The sequence below is a fragment of the Daldinia childiae genome (genome assembly GCF_008694065.1).
Source record: "Daldinia childiae strain JS-1345 chromosome Unknown Scaffold8, whole genome shotgun sequence".
NCBI classification, from domain to species: domain Eukaryota; kingdom Fungi; phylum Ascomycota; class Sordariomycetes; order Xylariales; family Hypoxylaceae; genus Daldinia; species Daldinia childiae.
The window spans coordinates 707595-727741 of NW_022984649.1; the positions used below are offsets into that span (position 1 = coordinate 707595).

Here is a 20147-nt window from a genome sequence, read left to right on the forward strand (position 1 = left end):
TCGGGGATTGCAAGATTCTCGGTCTAGGAGTGATCAAAGACGTCTGTGGCTTCGGGTAGCTAGAATATTATCTCTTTTTTAGTTGTCTTACATGTAGGCGTCTTTCTCTCGACAGGATCAGTGAAGATAAGCCGATATGGGTGGGTGTGTTGCCAGATGCTAGTGCAGAGTTGCATTGGGGGGTTACCGCTCGGCCAATGCATACACCATCACTATTTCCTCTATCGGCAATGTTTCCAAAAATGAGAAATGAGAGACCAGGCTGCATAGGTATGGTTGTCTCTTAGTCAGGACTGGTCGAGAAAGACCTACATCGCAGGTGAAAATCTTTCCTGCGGCTTCACGTTTTCGATATGAACATATATGGCTGGAACCCAATAGGCCCTATATCTTCAGGAAATCACTCAAGTAAATGCATTTTAGGCTTCAACTTCAAGTAATAAGCAAATGCGTGGTTAGAATATGACCATAGTCGTATTTTACTTCCCGCTATGCATGGGACAGCTAGGATAAGTAAGGAGTTGAGTCCGTTTGGTAGGAATTTTAAGGTAGGAATTTCTACGTGGGAAAAGAAAGCTTCAATGTTCGGGAGAGACGGATGCATATGTTACCCCCCATGCAATGCAGTATGAAGGAGATAGCTGCACTCTTTTTAAGTTTGTTTGGTTCCAACTTAAACCCACCGATGCCTATCAGGGGAGACTAGACCTAACTAGACGTGCTAAGTTATTCGTTGCCGTGTCACGAATCACACAAATACGACCTCTCTAACCTACCTAAGTGACTTCAGACCGACCTTTTTAGGATCTCATTACCTAGATAGCCGTATCATACGAGCAGTCAGGCACGAATTAATCTGGGTTGTACACTCTTGGAACAAGTCAATATTATTAGTGTATTCCCGCAGGGTACATCTTGGCGATATGTATGCAATATGCAATATTTTTGGCCCTGTGCTGATCTCTGCGTGGCGATGGATGATACCAAACTTGTTCAGGAACGATGACGAGTTGTTGATGGTGTACACTCGTAATCATATCGGAGTCTAGGCCGAGTCTCGCCAAAGCTAGCCGCAGCTTTGTCACTCTTCTATTCGGATAGGATAGAAAACAGTAAAAATATGGAATTTGGTCAGCGATGTTTTACTTGATTTCCAAATGCGGAACCTTAGTAATATATTTTATTAGGTTTCTTTTCGATGATGAGATAAACCGGGCCTTTTTTTAAAGAATCTGTTAAAGCAAGTGTTTGCTATGTAGTGAATTCTCCGGATCTTAAAAGGAAATGCTGATCAGAAGAGAAAAGAGAAAATTGAGATGGTATTTGTTTGAAGTACATCGGACATTGTCACAATTCCCGGGCTTCCGTTTTCTAGAAAATATTTGATCTGTAAGGGCTGTAAGGGCGAAGTTTCTTACTCTCGTTTACACGAGCAACGAGGTGGTGGAATGGAATGGTAATTCGTATTCCCTATGGTGACGACTCAATGGGGGCAGTGCCAGCCTTTCCCCACCTCCGCTTTTAGGCAAAGGACAGTTAAGGATCGGTCGATCACGGCAGGGCCAGAAGCTGGGAGCCTACAATTAGTACCTGATAAGTTTGCGAGACCAAATAACTTGAATGAAAGTTTCTGCTGCAGGCTCTTTAGCGTTGCCGATATGTTGGTTAGGGGGTTTTGGGACCGGAACTTTAGAAGCTAGAAGCTAGAAGCTCCCGTTTTTGATGACAAAGAAATGTCGGTACAGATAAGCTACATTTTACCGCATGTGTGTTACTGCTATAAAAACCGTATCTGCATGTATACCTACTTTCTATAGGTGATAGAAGTCCCTAATGCAGCCAATGGTGCACCTAAGGATTGTCATGACGAAAAAATTCATTTCGCCTAAACACGTCGAGTACCAAAAGTGATCCCTGACTTGAATTTTATATTGTGAGGCGAGGTTGATCTTATCATCTACCTAGGTAGCAAGATAGGCGGATGATGAAATCTTTAAGCGCTTTCTACGTGTAAATAGATAATAAAAATCAAAGACCACAAAGGTGTTGCAGGAAGCGAAGGTAGTTTCTTTTTGAATGAACTGGTTGGTGGAGTGATGATATCTGCCCAGCCATTATCCCTGTTTAGTCTGTATCCGCTATCGATAGCCTACACTGACCTATCCTAGGCCGAGATGTACGAGGTACGTACCGTATATGGGAATTGAACTCGAAACATTCGTCTACCCTTGTCAGGCCACCCAAGCTGACATGCATCTTTGCCTCTTCTAGGGCCGTACATATCGAGAAAAGACATCAGGTATTGGAAGATTCCGTGAGACTGGGACGAGATCGGTCGTTTAATGCAATTCTTCCCCGTCCTACTTCAACTTACACTACTTCTTTCTCTATCACACATTTACGCCTTTCACTCGCTGTTTGGCAATCTAGCAAATGTGTTGTCTCTATTACACTCGCTTTATCTCTATCTAGTATTCACTCACTTATCAAGGCTTCAAGGCTTCTGCAGAATACCTCAGTACGTCGTCCAACGTTTATGTAAATTTTAATACATTACCTACAATACCCAATCGGCGATCTACCTTACTCGAGGCTTGCAGAACGACGAAACAAATAGACAAGTTAACAAGCCAACTCGTAAGCGTCAATTGTGACAACTCGACAGCAACCCCTCGATCCACTGTTCGATTTTCCTCTCAGCTCTCCTCTCCAGGTCGCATAACTGGCGGAAGGACAGAGCGGAATCCCTACCTTCAGCGATCGTTTCTGAAACAATCCATTATTTAAAAATTGATGAGAGCGGGAAATCGCAAATTGACGTCACTAAATCCTCATCGCCATTCTCAATCGCACGTGTAAAGCCGTGCAAGAAGAATCGTCTGATCTAACTCAGTTGAAGTTCGACAGCGGCAGCAACGGGTACCACGGATGCAAAACTCTCTTCAAAGGAGATCTCAATCTATAAAATTCAATCTTTTAAATCATCCAATAAATCACCCAATCATTCGACTTTGTCATTTAGTTAAGTGACTTCCGTCGTGCCACTGGGGATTCACTTACATACCACATCTGGCCGTTTGAATACCACATACGGGTACATACCCGCCCACACAAAGAGATCGCCAAGGAACCGGAGTTGATACGTATATTGTGTGCAATACGACAGTCGAAGAACGGGTGAATTTGGTTGGTAGTCAAGTTGTTATTCGGTCAGGTTCTGATCTTATTTTATTGGACAAAGTCATTGGCGTCTGGCGAGGCAACGTAATTGCTGGCACTGCCCAGAAACGCCATTATTACCCTTGTCCTGGACTTGTATCCCAGCCACGCGAAACCACATTTCCTTGAATTCGGCCCCATCCTGAGACGACTAATAAGCTTAGAGGTACCTGATCCATTATCTACCGCCCACCATCAATCCTGTTGACATTAAGAGCTTGCAACCCGCCTAAGAAAAAAATAGCAACCACCGCCTGATTCTGCATACCAGTACTCTACTTTGTCAGTGCGAAGGTCACACAACACTACGCACAGTCATTGCAGAGACGCCATACATATTGTAGATCAGTATCCTGCATCAATATTTCTGATAAGACGAAAAAGCAACTAAATCCGAGGTTCCGGGTCCCGATATTTTTTTTTAAGATATCAAGCCGCTTTCATTTTCACTTGCACAGTGTTGATTAAAGTCTTTGAAGATCACAGTCTTTTGACTGACAGATACCCGGGGAGACCCGCACAAGTTACCGCACTTTGAGTTTGCAAGGGTTACTGCTCTTATCGCAAAAAAAGAAGAAAAGAAAAACAAAAAAGTAGGTACCTACAGCTGCTCAGCAGCCCAGTGGAATTCTCTATTCCCGAACCTTCCTCAGCCCACTCGCGCCGTCTGCGATAAGACAAGACCGTCAAATTCAAGATTGCGCTTTCCACGATCGCTTCCTTGCATATCACAATCGAGCGCCGATCCACTTGCCATCGTTTCTGGCTTCTCCGTCCCCACCAGTGGATATTCCTTTTCAGGGATTCAAAGCGATAAAACATTTGGCCTTTGCCCGTCCGAAACAATGGCGTCTACAAGTTACAGCCATCACCCTCTGCCCACGCCGCCGCAGCAAGGGCAATACCGCGACGAATCTTACCAACAACAAGCTCCCGTTCCACCACATCACTATTATCAGCAGCAGCAACAACAACAGCAGCAACTACAACAAAGGCAGCAGCAACGACAGCAACCAATAGTACCCGCAAAGCCTTCCGAGCCGCAGAAACCAGAGCGGGTCCGACCGAAGTCGAGAGCGTTTAGTTTTCGGTCCGAGAAATCTCACAGGAGCTCGAACTCTCATAATAAGAACAACTCTCATGAGACATCAGCCGAGAAGGAAGCTAATCGACTCCACGGCAAAACTGACCCTACATTAGCTATGACTGAGCTAGAACCATGTACGTTACCCGAACCGTATATTTAAACACTTGATGGTACATACTGACTTGAGGTATAGCTATGGAAGCGCAATCTAAAGGGGGTATTAATCCAGCCTCATTGCGCTCCTTTCAACACAAGGATGTTTATGGCAACCCAATTAGTGAGTATAGTGTCTATATATCTATTTATAATGCTAACTATAATTTAAGCCGATCCCGACCGATCGAACCCTACTCGAAGCCGGATGGAACGGCCTCTTGATACCATTCGAGCTTTTGAAGCTGCCATTGATGGCGCATATGGCCGCCAATCAGATACCGCATCAGTAGCCAATTTTAGCAGGCGAGGAAGCTACTACGGAAGTAAGCAATACATATTTCCATCACCCTCACCTAATCATATGTACACCATCTCACAGAAGACACCACTAGACAACGGCCCGCGCTTTCCCCAAGATAGCTACTACGGAGGTCGACCGAATTCTGGATTCCGACCAGAAAGTACGATGTACGATCCCAGACAGGCCGTGATCAATCACCGAGAAAGTTATCACGAAGGATATGAAAACGCTCCGTATAGCCATGGTAACCCGGGTCCGAGAAATAGATTTTCGAGAATGCAGTCCGATCCGTATGTGAACCATCGCGGGGTTGTCGATAAGAACGTCTATCCCATGCCGAACAATCACCGCTCGTACGAGACGGTTGCGTCCGGTTCCGGTAGTGGAAGCTTGGGCGAGCCGGCGGGATATCAGACTGATCCCACTAGTAGTGATAATAGTTCAATCGATCGCCGTTCGCCACCAAAACGACAGGAACCAGTAAACGACTATGGCATCAGCTTTGGCCAGGCAACGCAAACCCCGAATCTGGGACTCGCGCCACCTAATCCACGTAAAGAGAATGGAATATTGAGGAAACCTTCAAAAGCTGCGGTACCTAGTGGGAACTCGGAAGAGCGACCGCAGGTAGAGAAGCGAAAGAGTTGGTTTAAACGATTTAGTAAATCATAAACCTATTAACGAACGAGTCGATATTGCTTCTGCGATGGAACGAACTATTCGCACAACTTAATACCTCTTTGAGATACCCCTTGTCCCTACGACATCCGACATTCCCATGAATCATTTTTTTTATGTTATAATCCCGATTGGGATGCAATTCTAGAAGATACAGCTTTGACGATCATTAATGGACAGAGGTCATGGATTGACCCGGATATGTGTACCCTGAATGTTGAGCAGGGTTCGAGGATGAAGTTCATAAGGACGAATTTTGCGACATTCAGCATCTGGTATGGTGTTTCCTATTGAAACGTCGCATTTGCGGGCACGGGAGGAGGCTTTGGTGAAATATAATAAGGTAGCATCAGAAAGGGGAGTTGGTGGAAAGTTATGTTCACGATGTTAGGAATATTTGGAGGACAGGGCGAGTTTCCTCGTCTCATAGTCTATTGCCTATCCTTAATGACCCTATTCTTCATGACCCTGTTACGGGCGGATATATGCGAGGCCTATGTGGTATGTGGAAAGGGGATCGGACAAGCAAGGGTGTACCGCACTCAGTGGCTTGCCAGAAGTCATCTGCTAGAATACAGATGTCACATTTGACTCAATGTCGATTTCATAATATGGCATGGTGAACTCTTTTTTGGGCGTGAATCCTTACCAAACCCATGGGAGAATAATGCTTACGAAACAGGTCACGTAATGAAGATATAATACCAAGGAGAAATTCCGAACAAAGTTGTTTTCATTTCCGCAGTATCGCTCGTAGTGATACTACCTGCATGCTATGTGCTGTGCTGAATGCTTGCAACCTAAGGCATATGGCATATATATGTGCCTAAGGCATGATTCCTTCGATTTTCCTGGGCTGAGATATGGTTTTGGGGAAATACGGACCGCCGTTACTTTCCTGGCATGTTTACACAGCTAGTTAATAAGTCTAGGTCCCCAAATATAGCAACCCACAGTGAGAACAACTTCCCATATAGATATCTTTGATTGACTAGTCCTTCTTTCCCTCCTTCTTCTTGGCTGCTAGCTGTTCTGACTGGTCTTCATTCATGGCTACAATCACATAGCCTACAAGAACAACATTTGCCATGATAGCCGCAAGGGCTCCTGCGTACGTCGAATTTCCTAGTCATGCTTGTTAGCGCGCTTGGAATAAGTAATAGGGTAGATGATGCGTCACGTGGCCACATAATATGCAATAATTGCAAACTAGCGAGGAGAAGAAAAGAAAATTATAGAGGAAGAAGGAATATGGGCGCTTCGGCTTTACCTTTGAAGATGGTGTTCACCGTTAAGAAATAAGATCCAATTGGTATGATCACCATGGCGAAGGTGAAGGCTAGCAACTTAATAATTACACCCCTATTAGTAGTGTTAGATTGTCTAAGCTATTTCACTTTGATAGTAGGGAGGCGGCGGAAAGTAAGGAGTAAGTCTAGAAGACAAGAAGGTTTATGTTATGAAGTGGTTAAGCCTTGGGTGAACTGTACTTCCCTACTTACATCGGGACGGCTGGCGCGATGCTGCTCGACTGTTCTTGTCCGGAGGTATTATCTTCATCTTTGTCGAGGAGGGTCTTCTCTGTGGAAATGATACGACGAGTAGCCATTGTATTGTATTCGTCTTCTGTTTCTTCTTCCTTCTCTTGGGGTTGACTTGATAATTAACACTGGTAGTGACTTAATCGGTGCTAAGATTATTAGTTGTAAAATCGACAATCTTATTGTGGTTTGTTACTTGTTGTACTGAGGCTCATCTGGACACGGGCCCTGACATCAAAGAGGCTCAGGCAATTGATGGATGTAAGAGTGGGGGCATCAATGTACCTATGTACGTATACTGGACTAGGAGGTACTTATTTAGAAACTAAGAGAAGGAGCTTTGACCTATATTGCACTAAAGTACCTAATGAATTAGGTTATGTACATACCGTAGGTACCTGACGTATAAAGATTGGTACCTTAGGTAGGTATGGACCTTTGAGCAGTGTACCTATGTAAGTACTCATGTAAGTACATCATTCCTCAATTTACGTATCTTTGATCTAACCTTTATCCATTAAGACGAACAAAGCCTGAAACTAGGATGAATAGGTATATCTCTACAAATTGGGTCTCTATATCTTTAAACCCTTCCTTCTTATTCTTATGTATTTGGTTTAATATTTGTTTCGACATACAACCCAGGTACGGAATCAATTAAACGTTCTCTCCGTCAGCTGATAGCGCGCCGGTAGTGCTCTTTGACCCATACTTTACCGCGTCGAGGCGCGTGTACCCACTTTATCTCCTGTGCGTTTAACGTCGAAAAAGAAAAAAAAAAGTTGCTTTCATTTTGATTTAATACTTTCTATATCCTCTGTGCCAACTTCTCCAGTTTACAGACTTGTATCGCCCACCCAAATACCGTGTATCCCAACGATATATAACCCGTACTATGAGTACTTGCCTAACTAAACTTGCTCATTCTTCTTCACACACACACAGAATTATCATCCCTTCACGATATACAATCAAACCTAAACTCTCTTATCTCAACCTCAAGCCAGATATCTACATTAAAATTACCATTCTCTAGTACGATATATTACTTCTAGGTATCCATTCTTAAAAATGGGACGGCCATCTCCGTCGATCTCGGGCAAAGGCTCTACTCCAATCCCTGGCACTCCAGGATTGAGTCGGAAAGACCAGCCCAGCCGCCGAGCACAGAGCTCCAGCGCGGCATATATTGATATAGGTGACGATGATGACATCGACGAGCTTGCTATCGATGGGGTCTCGCCATACTTCACTCAGCCAACGCAAATAGTTAACAGAGCTACTCAACCTACTCAAATAGTAAACCGAGCTCCGCAACTGCCATCCTCTCCTTTAGTGCCTGATACTCCACGTGCGACTATTGAAGTGCCTGCTTCGTCTCCATTCCAGGCCGAGAGTCAGGCAAAGCCCTCGGGTGTGCTAGTTAAGAAGTCTGGCGTAGCAAGTAGAGTAGGATCATTAATGGCGCCAGCGGGAACCTCATTTAGGCCACCTACGATGCAGAAACCACCACAGAAAGCTGGCGGTCCTGCGGGCCGACGAGACTATATAGATATCTCTGATGATGATCTATTAGAGGACTATAAAAAGCAGGATAGTTCAGATGACGATACACCCACTAGGGGGGATATACGACCTTCATCTTTTGCGAAGAACCCATCGTTCCCGGTGTCGAGAACAGGAGCTACTTGGTTTGAGAATGCAGACATTTCTCTTAACGATATTCGTGATATCAGACTACGGCACCTGACCGGGCAAGTTTATAAAATCGTCCAAAGGGCTGTACCTGGAATTACCATTCGAGCCTGCAAGGAAGCGTTGCAGAAGGATGTCGGCTGGCAAGTTTCGAAAGCGGTGGATTCATTGACGGGAAGGCCAACCAAATCTCTCTCGCTGTCGAAATCTACAGGTGCATTGTCCAACAGCAGCTGTAGCACTGCAAGCACTAAACGTGCAGCTGGCGATAGTGAATATTTCGAATCAACCCCAACCTCTTTAGATACCTCAGGGTGCGATGCCCCTCGAAATAGTTTGCAAACTTTTTTGAAAAAGCTTCCCCCCTCTGCAAATTCAACCAAATCTTCTTCTCAGACTTCAACACAACTTTCTCGCACACAAAGTTCGAGCAACTCAATTCTTTCAAGCAATTCAATTACATCAAATACATCTAACAACAACCCACCTCGCAGACGTCTTGTACAAGGACGAAATCATTCTTCAACACCATCTGCAATCTTTTCTATATCATCCTCACCTACTTCAACTCTTACTAGTCTAACACAGTCAAGAGAGTCATCGCCAGACGACAGTCTCGATATGAAGACTAGGTCATCCGCTGCTCAGGCGGCCGCGTCTAAGGCAATGCCCCGCGGTCGCCGACTCATGCAGGGTCGTCGTAATAAGACTCCCGATCCTGATTCAAATTCCGAGTCAGACTCGCTCCCCTCTGTAGCTCAACTTGCTCAATCTCGTAAGAGACAATCGGGTGCAGAAGACCTACTCCCAACGAAGAAGTCTAAGGTTGACAAGAGTGAGATTCAATCGCGAAAGAGAGATTCGGATCAATTAGAGCTTAAAGCTTCCGACCTTCCTACCCCTCCTAACAAGAAGACAAAAGTTGACACGCCCAAGAAGCGTAAGGCTGATGATGAACTTGAGCGTGATGAGATTTATGAAATCTCCGACGAGGACTCTGACGCCGAAGACTCTAATCCCGACGGACTTGTTGAAGATCTCTCTAATGTCCTCGAGTATCTCAACACCTGTACTGTTGAGAATCTGGGCCGCATGATTGGTTCTACAGCGGACGCCCAGCTGATGAACAGCTCCCGACCTTTCAAATCCATTGCCGATGCCGAGAAAGTCTCGCGACAAGACAAGGCTAAATCAAAGAAGAAGATTAGAATAGTCAACGTCGGCGAGAACATCGTAGAGAGGCTAAAGTCCTGGTTACAGGCATGCGAAGCAGCAACGGCCGTCATCGACGAGTGTGATAGAAGAGGAGCGGAGATTAATAGTATCATGTCCACCTGGAATCTTGATAAGAATGGCGAGTCTAAGGGTGAGGCAGCCACTCTGGCTCGACTACCGATTGAAGAGAAGCCGAAGCTGATGGGCGAGAGCATCAAGCTCAAGTCCTATCAGATGGTTGGGCTCAACTGGATGGACTTGCTGCGCAGGAAAGGTTATGGCGGCATCCTCGCTGACGACATGGGTCTTGGTAAGACCTGTCAGGTCATCTCATTCATCGCTCACCTAGTCAAGTCGGAGCGTGAACCGGGTTCCAGGACGCCTTGGCCGAATCTAATTGTTGTGCCGTCGAGTACCTTCGAGAACTGGATAAAGGAATTCGAAACGTTTGCTCCTGGTGTCTCGGTCTTGGCGTACACAGGCTCAAGCCGTAGAGGAATTTCTCCTAGAACCGCAAAGCAGCACCACGTCGTCTTAACGACCTATCCGCAAATTGAAAGACAGCGCGAGGATCTTAAGTTCCTCCAGGCCATAGAACCATATGTTTGTGAACCCATTCTATTTATATACACGAGCTTGACTAACTAGTGTTTAGGCCGCCATATTCGACGAGGGCCATAAACTCAAGAATCAGAGTACCCTTATTTACAAGCAGATGATGCGGGTACCGACCGAATGGCGTCTTATCCTCAGCGGTACGCCTGTACAGAATAATCTAAAAGAGCTTTTAACCATCCTCCGTTTTATCGAACCTGGCATGTTCGACAAGGACAAGTTCGATGCGCTCAATACAATCTTCGAAGCAAAGGTCCCCAGCAAAGATGTCCTCAACTTTGCAGCGCTTGCATCAGAACGTGTCGAACGTGCCCGTGTGGTCATGGCTCCGTTCATTCTACAGAGACGAAAGGAAGAAGTCCTCGCTTTACCTCCTAAGACGGAGCGCCTTGAAATCGTGGGGATGCATGAAACACAGAAAGAGATCTATGATTCGATCAAAGGCAAATATGTACTACCGAACGGCGTCAAGAAAGCTAAAAAGGATGCACATCAATGGATGTCACTCCGAAAGGCAGCAATCCATCATCAATTATTCCGCCATCATTTTACTGATGAAAAAGTCTTGGAGATGGTAGAGATTTTGTGGAAGCACTACCCCGCTAAAGAACTCGGTGTCGAGAGTAAGGATGAACGCTACAAGCAACGTTTCATAGATACTGCCTTGGACAAGACCGACTTCCAACTGCACCTCGATTGCAAATATTTCAAGCGAATCCGACATTTTGATATCCCCACTCGATCATGGGAGGACAGCCCCAAGGTTCAAAAGCTCCTAGAACTTGTACGCGGCTATATGAAGAACGGAGATCGTGTTTTGGTATTCAGCCGTTTTGAAATTGTAGTAGATATCCTACGAGAGGCCCTACACTATGCAGATATCCCATATTGCTGCATTACAGGAGCCACCGATACGGCAGATCGGTTCCCGGAGATTCAGCGCTTCACGAACGACCCAGATATTCCCGTTTTCCTCATTACCACCGTGGCCGGCGGCACTGGACTGAACCTTACCGCGGCGAACAAGATCATCCTCTTCGACCAGTCGGATAATCCGCAAGAAGACGTACAGGCATCCAACCGTGCCCACAGGATCGGACAGACGAGGCCAGTAGAGATAATACGTTTCATCACAGAGAAGTCGGTAGAGTGCCTCATCTACAACTCTTGCGTCAAGAAGCTAGTTCTTGCTGCCCGCGTCGAAAGAGTATGGGGCGTAGAAGAAGAGGAAGAATCTGTGGAAGAGCAGTGCAAGAAGCGTATGCTCTTAGGAGACGAAGAATATGAGCCGATCGACCTCCCTGAAGCACTTGAAGCACTTGAGGTACCTGGAGCATCCGAGACTACTTAGCAGTTCCAGTTCGAGCGCACCACCACACTCATCTAAGCGGCAGACTACCTTCTTAGAAAGGCCTTTGCTATATCACACGATGCATGATATGCATACACACCATTATCTCTCGACATTAGCTCTTGTCATTAGGTCTCGTTGATTTCCTTGTTGTCAGATCTTAATAGGCTCCATCGTCCATTGTTGGTATCGATGTTGACTTATCCAACAACTCACTTCTTTCCAACTAGCAGGAAAAAAACAGGAAAAAGAAAAGAGAAAAAAAAACTTCCAATGACACAGATATTGAGGCATAGTACACGACATGCCTAGAACCTTTTTCACCCCTAGCTTTTGCAGCATATACCTGAGCAGACGCCATTGTCTAAGAGGATCGATACCTCAAAGAGCAACTTTGTCTCTACAGCACGTACCTGTATTGACCCTATTGATCAGAGATACCCGATATACTGGAAGAACATTATTTGTCTTTGCAACACGTACTTGCTTAGACCCTACGGTGAAGAGCATTTCGCACACATACCCGACATATCATTCGAGCATACGAAGCACATCCACTATCTCCCATTAAAGTACATTGGCTAGGAGCCTTTGTTCTCTAGAGACCTACAAATGGATACTTCGATACTCAAACATCATATCATAGCACCATTCCTCTCCCAAGCAACTGCATCTTCTCTTATTACGATATACATATACTCAGACTGCGATGATACACGATTCGCCTATAATTAGTTTAGGTGTCTATTTTCTAATAGACCTATTACATACTTCGATACCCAAGACATCCTATACCAATACCCGACGCGCCATGTCATAGCGCAACCTAGCATCACCATCCGTCCGCCATCGCAGCATGTACCTACCATGACTACATCCGTCAACACGTATCACTGTTCAGAATGTTTTTCGGCAGTGTAGTGTGTACTTTTACTTACTAATATTCCACGAGGGAATACCTATCCTCCACAGTAGCGAAGAGTGCCATCTTTATTAGGATTTTAGGTTGAGGGGCCTACTTTCCCGGATGAGCTATTTCGATATACGACGTAGCATGAAAATGATTTCTATATTCCAGGCTATCGTTTGTCTTTGCAGTATATACTTGCACTGACCTTATGAGTGAGAAGAGAGTATGATACCCTAAGTTAATACCGACCCATTTACGACGCAGAACATACCTACCTTACCCTAATACCACGAATAACCACATATCACTACGACGTCACGAAGCCGGAGAAGATACTCCGAGTTCCCGCCCAGATCTTTTGGTAAAGGGCGATTTTTCTGGATGAGTTTAGGACTAAATATATACCTAGACTTGGCAATACAACTCGGCCTACCTAAACCATATCGAGAACCGTCACCTTATTCTCGCACTATACAACACCACACTATCCTAGTAATGAGAGAAGACACCACGATCTCTCATTGTTAACGCCACGACACTTGGGGGTATAGATAATACAGCGGATAAAAGGGCACTGACATAGTGAGCCCGTCCCTAAAGCCAGAATGAGGGCACATATACACATCTAGCGCAAGAGACGATCAGCGTAAGAATCCTGTTTTTTGCCAGCGTTACCAAAAGAATAAAAAGGGAGGCACACAGAATTGTACAAGGCGATACCCCATGCATAGACTATAGACATAGAGGGCAACGGCCATGCCGTGCAGCATTGTACATATATACAGCATTAGCTTAGGCGTTGGGGGTGGGGTTAAATTATCATTGAGCAGATCTCTGGATCAAAAAATTAATTCCTTCGATCTTCTATCTTCAGATTTGTGATGTGTACCTATACTTATTCTAAGCTGTGACGTTCGTAACATGTAATTGTAAAAGTGATTTGAAGCATAGGCTAGGTACCCACCTAAGTAGGTGTTTAGGTATGTATATATACATCGCCTATTGGTGATTAATCCAACTCGAGCTACGAAGTAGAATTAGATATCGTACAAACCACATAGAAAAGAACTGATCTAGGTATGTAGACTAAACTCCTCGCTTGACCGAGTTTTCTCATTCACTATGGTGTAGTGCTACTGCTAGTATTCATATCATAACCCATAGACACATATCGTATTGTAATCTCTCAATGTAACATTATCTCTCCACAGATAGCATACTACCAACCGCTGGCCCTCCCTTTTCTAAAACGACCCCTATCCAACTCACGTATAAATAATATTTGCATATCGATCTATCCATCCATCTCGAAGCCCTGGCCTAGCTCCGCATCTAATTGCTATCATTTTTCTGGGACGGGAAATTGCTTCACGCGGACCAGAGTATTATAATACGGCTTGGTGAAGCCTTCCAGCCCCGTAGCGCCGACGTGGTCCGGGATGCCGCCGGCGAATGGTCCGGCCTCCCTGAGGCGGGGGCTCCACTCAGCGGTGCTGAGATCAAGCTCGAACCAGGGGGGGCCGCGGCCGCGAGCGACGCGCATAGCGGCTTCGAAACCAGCGCGCATGGCTGGCATCACCCCGATGCTGGTGTAGCTGGGGCCGGCAACAGTGAGCTGGCCCTTGAAGGCGGAGAGTAGTTCGTAGTGCGCGGCGCTCATGCGCTCGCGGTGCCCGACGTAGTGCTGTGGTAGACAGTCGCGACACAAGCGCGCATACGAGATGGGCTCTTGATCTACGGGGATGCCGAGATGACGCTGGACGGCTTGCAGGGCCATCACGCGCGCCACTTCCTCCGTCGGGTAATTGGTCCAGCCGTCCCAGTAGTGGCCGCCCATCATGACGGTGAGCTTCGTACCCGGACGCTCGCCGCGCATCTCGATTTCCGAATCGAAAAGCACGCCTAGCACGCACTCGTCGTTGTCGGGTGTCGAGGTTGGTACAAGATAGCCGAAGCCACGCTTACCTTCGAGTAGATTTGGATTCGGGAACCAAAGGTTGACGACCATGATGGTTACGGCGTGAGTATCTTCCAGCGAGGGGAGACTATTTTTAGGTTTGACCAGTCCGGCAAGATGCTTGGAGAAAATGGTGCTGATTACTTGGTCATATTGCCTCGTTTGTTCCCGTTTTTCGTCGTTCACCGTAGTCGTTGAAGTTACCTATAAAAGTTCAGTATCAGAGAGCGTGCTTTTATAACACTCTTGGGTGAGTCTAGAGAGCTTACCGACACTTGGCCACTTTTATGTTCCAAAGAAGTGACCTGACTATAAGCCTTGATTGTTACATTTTTCTGACTCTTCAAGTCTTTAATTAAACCCTTTGAGAGGGTAAGAAGGCCATCTTCAAACCCCATAGTAGTCGTACCGGTCATCCTAACCAAGTCCTGGATCTTGGAACGATTAGGACTGTGCATGAGGCTATGAAGGAGAACTGGTTCCTTGGCTTCTACTAAGGGCGTATCAGAGTCACCTGGACATTTGACCGAACGCCAGAATGAATCGAATATCGTATGCTTTGCACTCAATTTATATACGTCGCCGCCGTATATGCCATGCATCATGCCCGATAATATATTATTAACCAGCCGATCGTCTTTGAAAAGCCTACCAAAAAAATCGCCCACGGATTCATCTTGATCCATAGATGAATCAGGCAAGGAATCAGGTACTTTCTCCCGTAACGGGAAACCATTATAAAGAGATTTCAAGGCCCCGTCCCAGATGGGTTCAGTAAGATAAGATTGAATGGTATGGAAAATGTTCTCCGGAGTGAAATCACCTGTCGGTAGCTTGACTAGGCGGTCTGGATAATATATATAACGAGCAGGGGGAGGGCCAAGGTGAACTAAAAGTTTACTTTCAATGCCTAAATTTAGCAACTGAAGTAAGGGGGATGTAACCATTAGCGAAGTTCTTATTTTGTCGAAAAGGACCAGTCGCATGAAGGTGTACCCACTACATCGTAGAAGACGAGGTTGTCATACTTTAGAGACGAATTCCCCGATCGAAGCATGCGCGGACCAGACTGAAACAAAACTTTCTCGGAACTGTCCTTGTCTATATCTACAAGTCCCCCATATACCCATCCACCGAGTATATGCGACGTATCGTATAGTGTGATATGTGCGTTCTGAGCATGGCGGGCTAAGTAGTGTGCAGTAGTCAACCCAGTGATGCCGCCACCAAGAACAGCAATTTCCCGCTTCTTGCCATTGAGCGCTATTGCGGTTGCAAATGTCTGGCTTTGAGATCGGGGGAGCTTCCCAGATCGAGAGCAAGCAACCTGCTTTCGAATTGACGAATGAAGAAGGCTACTCGGAGCTACTAGGGAGCTTAGCTGTCGTGAGGTCGGGGATGTCGATATTCGGGTAGGAGAGCCATGTCGCGCATTACGGTATGCAGACCTTAGAAGACCTACGAGAACATATTCTGAGCGTTTGGAATTCATTGCACACGTAGTATGGCTATATAGCTGGTTGTAGCGGTAGAGGTCGCATGTTGAAGTTTATGGAGAAATGTATAAAGTGGCGTGGTGAATTCAAGTTGCTTTAGAAATTACTTTAGTTATGTACTTCGTACTACTAACATGTACATACACTACGTAAGTCGAAGCTGCCCCCGTTAAATATATATACCTGTATATTAGGTAGGTACATATGTAATCCGTAAATACATTCGATATCATAAGACTACTGCATATTACATATTATAAAACAAGTCACATCACAATAAATTAAAAACTCGAGATAAATTGGAAATCTTTGTATTATTCATCAAGTCACAAAATGCATTTGGGTATATTGTAATGTGCTGAAGTCCCTTGACTTTTCCTATCACCGACCTAACGCCTGTATCAATAGCAATTCTAAAATTGAGAATTTCCTCCTTATCCCCCCTATCCCTCATTCGCTCATTGAGAATACTAATTTATCATCAACCTTCCCACTCCCGCTACATCATCATACTCCATCCATTGCGAATCCCCCCTTTTCCGACAAACTTCACATGATGGTATCAGTTGTTGCTGCTGCTTCTTGACCCGAACCAGCCTCTCCACCGGGCACAAGAAGCTCCTCGAGGCCATTCGAATCCACAAACTTCCTCTCGCTCACATGCTCCCTTGTCCCATCAGCAGTCCAGACCTTATCCTGGAATGTTCCCCTTTGTCCTTCGTCGTGCTTGTATGGGCAGAAACGGTTGGTACATGGCTTGTACTTGCACATGGTCTGGAGATGAGTGAACTTGCATCCCTCCACGGCGCAATCGCCTCCGTTCCGGCAGGGAGGCATATCCGGGTGCTTGAAAGGACAGCTCGGGTTGGTACAATTAGGGAAGAACTTGCATTCTTGTTCATTTTGATGCGCGCGCCTAGTTGCCGGTGAGGGATGGCGACCGACACATTTCCGGTTTTTGCATGCCGCGCCGTATGAACAGACATCGTTAATATCAACCGTGGTATTCGGCGGTGCCGCCGGAGACTGATGAGCAAACTTGCAATCCCTGTTAGTACATGACAAGTTGAACTTGCAAACCATCGTTTCGGGGTTAGACAGTTCACGTCTGGCCTGCGTCATATCAACGTCTTCATTGTCGGCGCCGGTCTCGTTGACACTAGACCCATCTCCCTGGTGGAATTTGTGGCCGTTGGCATGGCCTCCTCGCCTACCACCTCGCGGATTTTGTACCCGGTCGAAAAGCGACCTTCCGTTAGGCCTTCCGTTCGGCTGGCTCTGTTGGGTGAGTTGCTGATACATCTGCCCCATCATATGGTTCTGCTGTTGGAGGAGCTGGAACAATTGCTCCGGAGTACCACCGCCAGGCATCATCCAATTCATATCATTGTTCAGATTAGGCATTCCATTAGGGTCGTGCATATTCGGCAAGGCTCCACCAGCTTGACCTAGATGAGCAGCAAACCCAGCCGCACGGTTGTTCGCTGCACGATTGTTGGTGCGTCCGAAACCGCCCCTCGGCCCAGTAGGAGGCGCTCGGTGGGCATTGATCCTTTCATTGCCATTTCCTCGTACGCGGTGTAACACATTGTCGTGGCTACGATCCATAGCCTTGCTCATCTGTCCAAGCATCCGCTTTTCTCGGTTGCCTCGCATATTAGGATTTCTCATAGATCTAGGACCTGTGGGACTAGTTGGTGTTAGCTTATGTTAAAAAGACATAAATAGGGAGATAAAAATTTAATAGTGGAAACTTACGCGTTCAGCTCGGGACCATCAAGGGACATAGTCATATCTGCATCCTGTTCTGTGGAAGACGGCGCGTTTTGGGGCACTCCAACACCATTGTTTCCTAATTGGGGCGGAGCTCCGTTCAGTTGAGAGTTCAAAGACTCGATCTGATCAAAGAGCCACTTCGCGAAGTCTCGTGCGCCAGGGTCGTCAGGGCCAAGGCTAAGAAGATCGCCAGCTAGTTCGGCAGCAATTTGATCCTGAGTTTTGCCGTTCACGAGCATCAAAATGATATATTCTGACAGCGCGCTGTCGTCGGCGCCACCTGATGCCCAGCCTACTTCTACCAGCTTCGGCTGGATCGCCATGTTAAGCGCATCCGCCAGCGGCGTATTCATAGCAACCTCGATAGACATCTTGGGCTAACTTTGTTTTCGGTATAAAGTAGATTATTGGAAGGTGTAGACAAGTAACGGTGGGCGAAAGACACTATTATAGGGTAAGAATATGAAAGCGATCTGCGCGTCAAGTTAGATCGCGAGGCGGCAGCGGTGGCAAAGCACCACAACACGGTTTTTAATAGAGTCGCTGGTGAGGTATGCGAGTTTTGACGAAGACTCGGCGCAATCAATAACGCTGTAAATCGTCAAATGGACGTGTCGGATTACCTAGCAAGTGTCAATGCTGTTGTCGGGAAAAAAAGAATGACGTTGTTGGAGGTGAGAGGATCTAGGTAGAGGAGGCCGGAATATGGGAGAGCAATTTCCCTTGTCACAATGGCACGCACCGCCTCAAATTAGATAAAGAACGATAAGTACCTACGCTTTGTACCTTCAGCCACTAAAGATTACCGGGCTGGATAACCAATAGCAGTTAGCCTGTGGGTACCTATCCGTGCAGAATATAGTGTAAAAAAGGTCCTACAGTTAGTCACGTGGATAACTACAGAACCTTCTTGCTTGCTTACATAACATACCTAAGTACGTTAGCATCAATAGATTAAATAGATTAATACCATTGCGAGCACCAGTTGCCACTTCATTGTTATTTTCTCTAACTTCGATTACAAATACACTAAGTTCCTATCAAACACAAAATAGCATACCACCAATTTCGAGTGAAGTATTCCACAATATGCGTTCTCAATCTAATAGCACTACACACTTTGGTGTTTCTCCTAGCATCTCTTCAATATGTATTAGAGGACACGCACTTCCTGTAGGCTGGGCTCTTCGGAGGTTTGTATCAAAGAGTCGATGGAAATCCTTGATGCTGAATCGTTAGGCGGTCGAGCTCGCGGCATAACAGCGACTGGATCCCCAGTCCTGGTAAACACTACAATTGGCCGGATCTTTCGATCATGTCGTCTCTGGATGTAGCTTCTTACCAGATGATAAATCAACACCCCGCTTATGATTCTAAAGAAAATGGCATATTAGCATTTACAGGTACCTTAAATACCTAGGCAGGCAAATCCTTTCAATGACCTTACACGACAGGCACCCATAGGAGGGTTGTAGAAATATGAATAGGGTTGTAAATATCCAACCCTAGATAATCTATATCTTGATATATAATAACAAAATACATCATAACAACTATCCCAATTGGTATGGCTACCTCTATGGAGATAGATATTTTAGATGTCGTAGTGTAGGGGCTGTCGCTCTTTAAGCAAAATTTTTCTAACAAGTCCCATAGTATGAGAAAGCCAGCCTGATCTTCGTCAACTCGGGTCCTCAATTTTATTTGAGAAATAAGAATAGGTAAGGAACCTACGATGGTAATATCGATTATAGCATAAATGATAACACCATCATGATGCGATAAGATAATGATCAACGTAATGTCAAAGAAGAGTCGGGACCCATTGAATAAAAGACGAATCGTCCGAACTAAACTCCATTTTGGCCCCGGGGGGTGCTGTAAATCGTTAAAATCCCGAGTCCTGCTTGTACTCTCTGTTCTTGCTCTTTCGAATGCTCCGGATTCTACATATTGGCCTTGAGCTGTCCTGGGTTCGTATTGGTTCTGACCTTGTCGTCTCAACGAGCAAATATATTTATTATTCAAGCGGAATATGCTAGAAATTGGGAGTCTCATGTTCCTATGATATATCAAAAAAAAAATTTTGATGGATTATATTATTGTGCGGATATTCGGGTTTTATTGCTATCAAGTCGCGATATCACTGT

At 45.7% G+C, this 20147-nt stretch overlaps 5 protein-coding genes across 5 annotated transcripts; 2 read left to right on the top strand and 3 right to left on the bottom strand.

The window, feature by feature from the left end:
* Nucleotides 1–4064: 4064 nt before the first annotated feature.
* On the top strand, nucleotides 4065–5435 carry GL218_06959 (uncharacterized protein; the record flags this gene model as incomplete). The annotated part of the gene is made up of 3 exons (XM_033583697.1): nucleotides 4065–4440; nucleotides 4500–4583; nucleotides 4633–5435. The coding sequence occupies 3 exons, from the start codon at nucleotides 4065–4067 to the stop codon at nucleotides 5433–5435; spliced, it is 1263 nt and encodes a 420-aa protein (XP_033432873.1).
* Nucleotides 5436–6432: 997 nt separating this feature from the next.
* GL218_06960 (Vacuolar ATPase assembly integral membrane protein vma-21) lies at nucleotides 6433–7050 on the bottom strand (the record flags this gene model as incomplete). Its single annotated transcript, XM_033583698.1, has 3 exons — nucleotides 6433–6566; nucleotides 6712–6803; nucleotides 6944–7050. 3 exons carry the CDS (start codon nucleotides 7048–7050, stop codon nucleotides 6433–6435), a joined length of 333 nt encoding a protein of 110 aa, XP_033433157.1.
* Nucleotides 7051–9298: 2248 nt separating this feature from the next.
* GL218_06961 (ATP-dependent helicase fft1) lies at nucleotides 9299–11858 on the top strand (the record flags this gene model as incomplete). Its single annotated transcript, XM_033583699.1, has 2 exons — nucleotides 9299–10495; nucleotides 10548–11858. The coding sequence occupies 2 exons, from the start codon at nucleotides 9299–9301 to the stop codon at nucleotides 11856–11858; spliced, it is 2508 nt and encodes an 835-aa protein (XP_033433156.1).
* A 2252-nt stretch (nucleotides 11859–14110) lies between these two features.
* Nucleotides 14111–15183, bottom strand: GL218_06962 (Protoporphyrinogen oxidase; the record flags this gene model as incomplete). The annotated part of the gene is made up of 2 exons (XM_033583700.1): nucleotides 14111–14929; nucleotides 14995–15183. The coding sequence occupies 2 exons, from the start codon at nucleotides 15181–15183 to the stop codon at nucleotides 14111–14113; spliced, it is 1008 nt and encodes a 335-aa protein (XP_033433159.1).
* A 1587-nt stretch (nucleotides 15184–16770) lies between these two features.
* On the bottom strand, nucleotides 16771–18368 carry GL218_06963 (putative nuclear polyadenylated rna-binding protein nab2 protein; the record flags this gene model as incomplete). The annotated part of the gene is made up of 2 exons (XM_033583701.1): nucleotides 16771–17911; nucleotides 17980–18368. 2 exons carry the CDS (start codon nucleotides 18366–18368, stop codon nucleotides 16771–16773), a joined length of 1530 nt encoding a protein of 509 aa, XP_033433158.1.
* Nucleotides 18369–20147: the final 1779 nt, after the last annotated feature.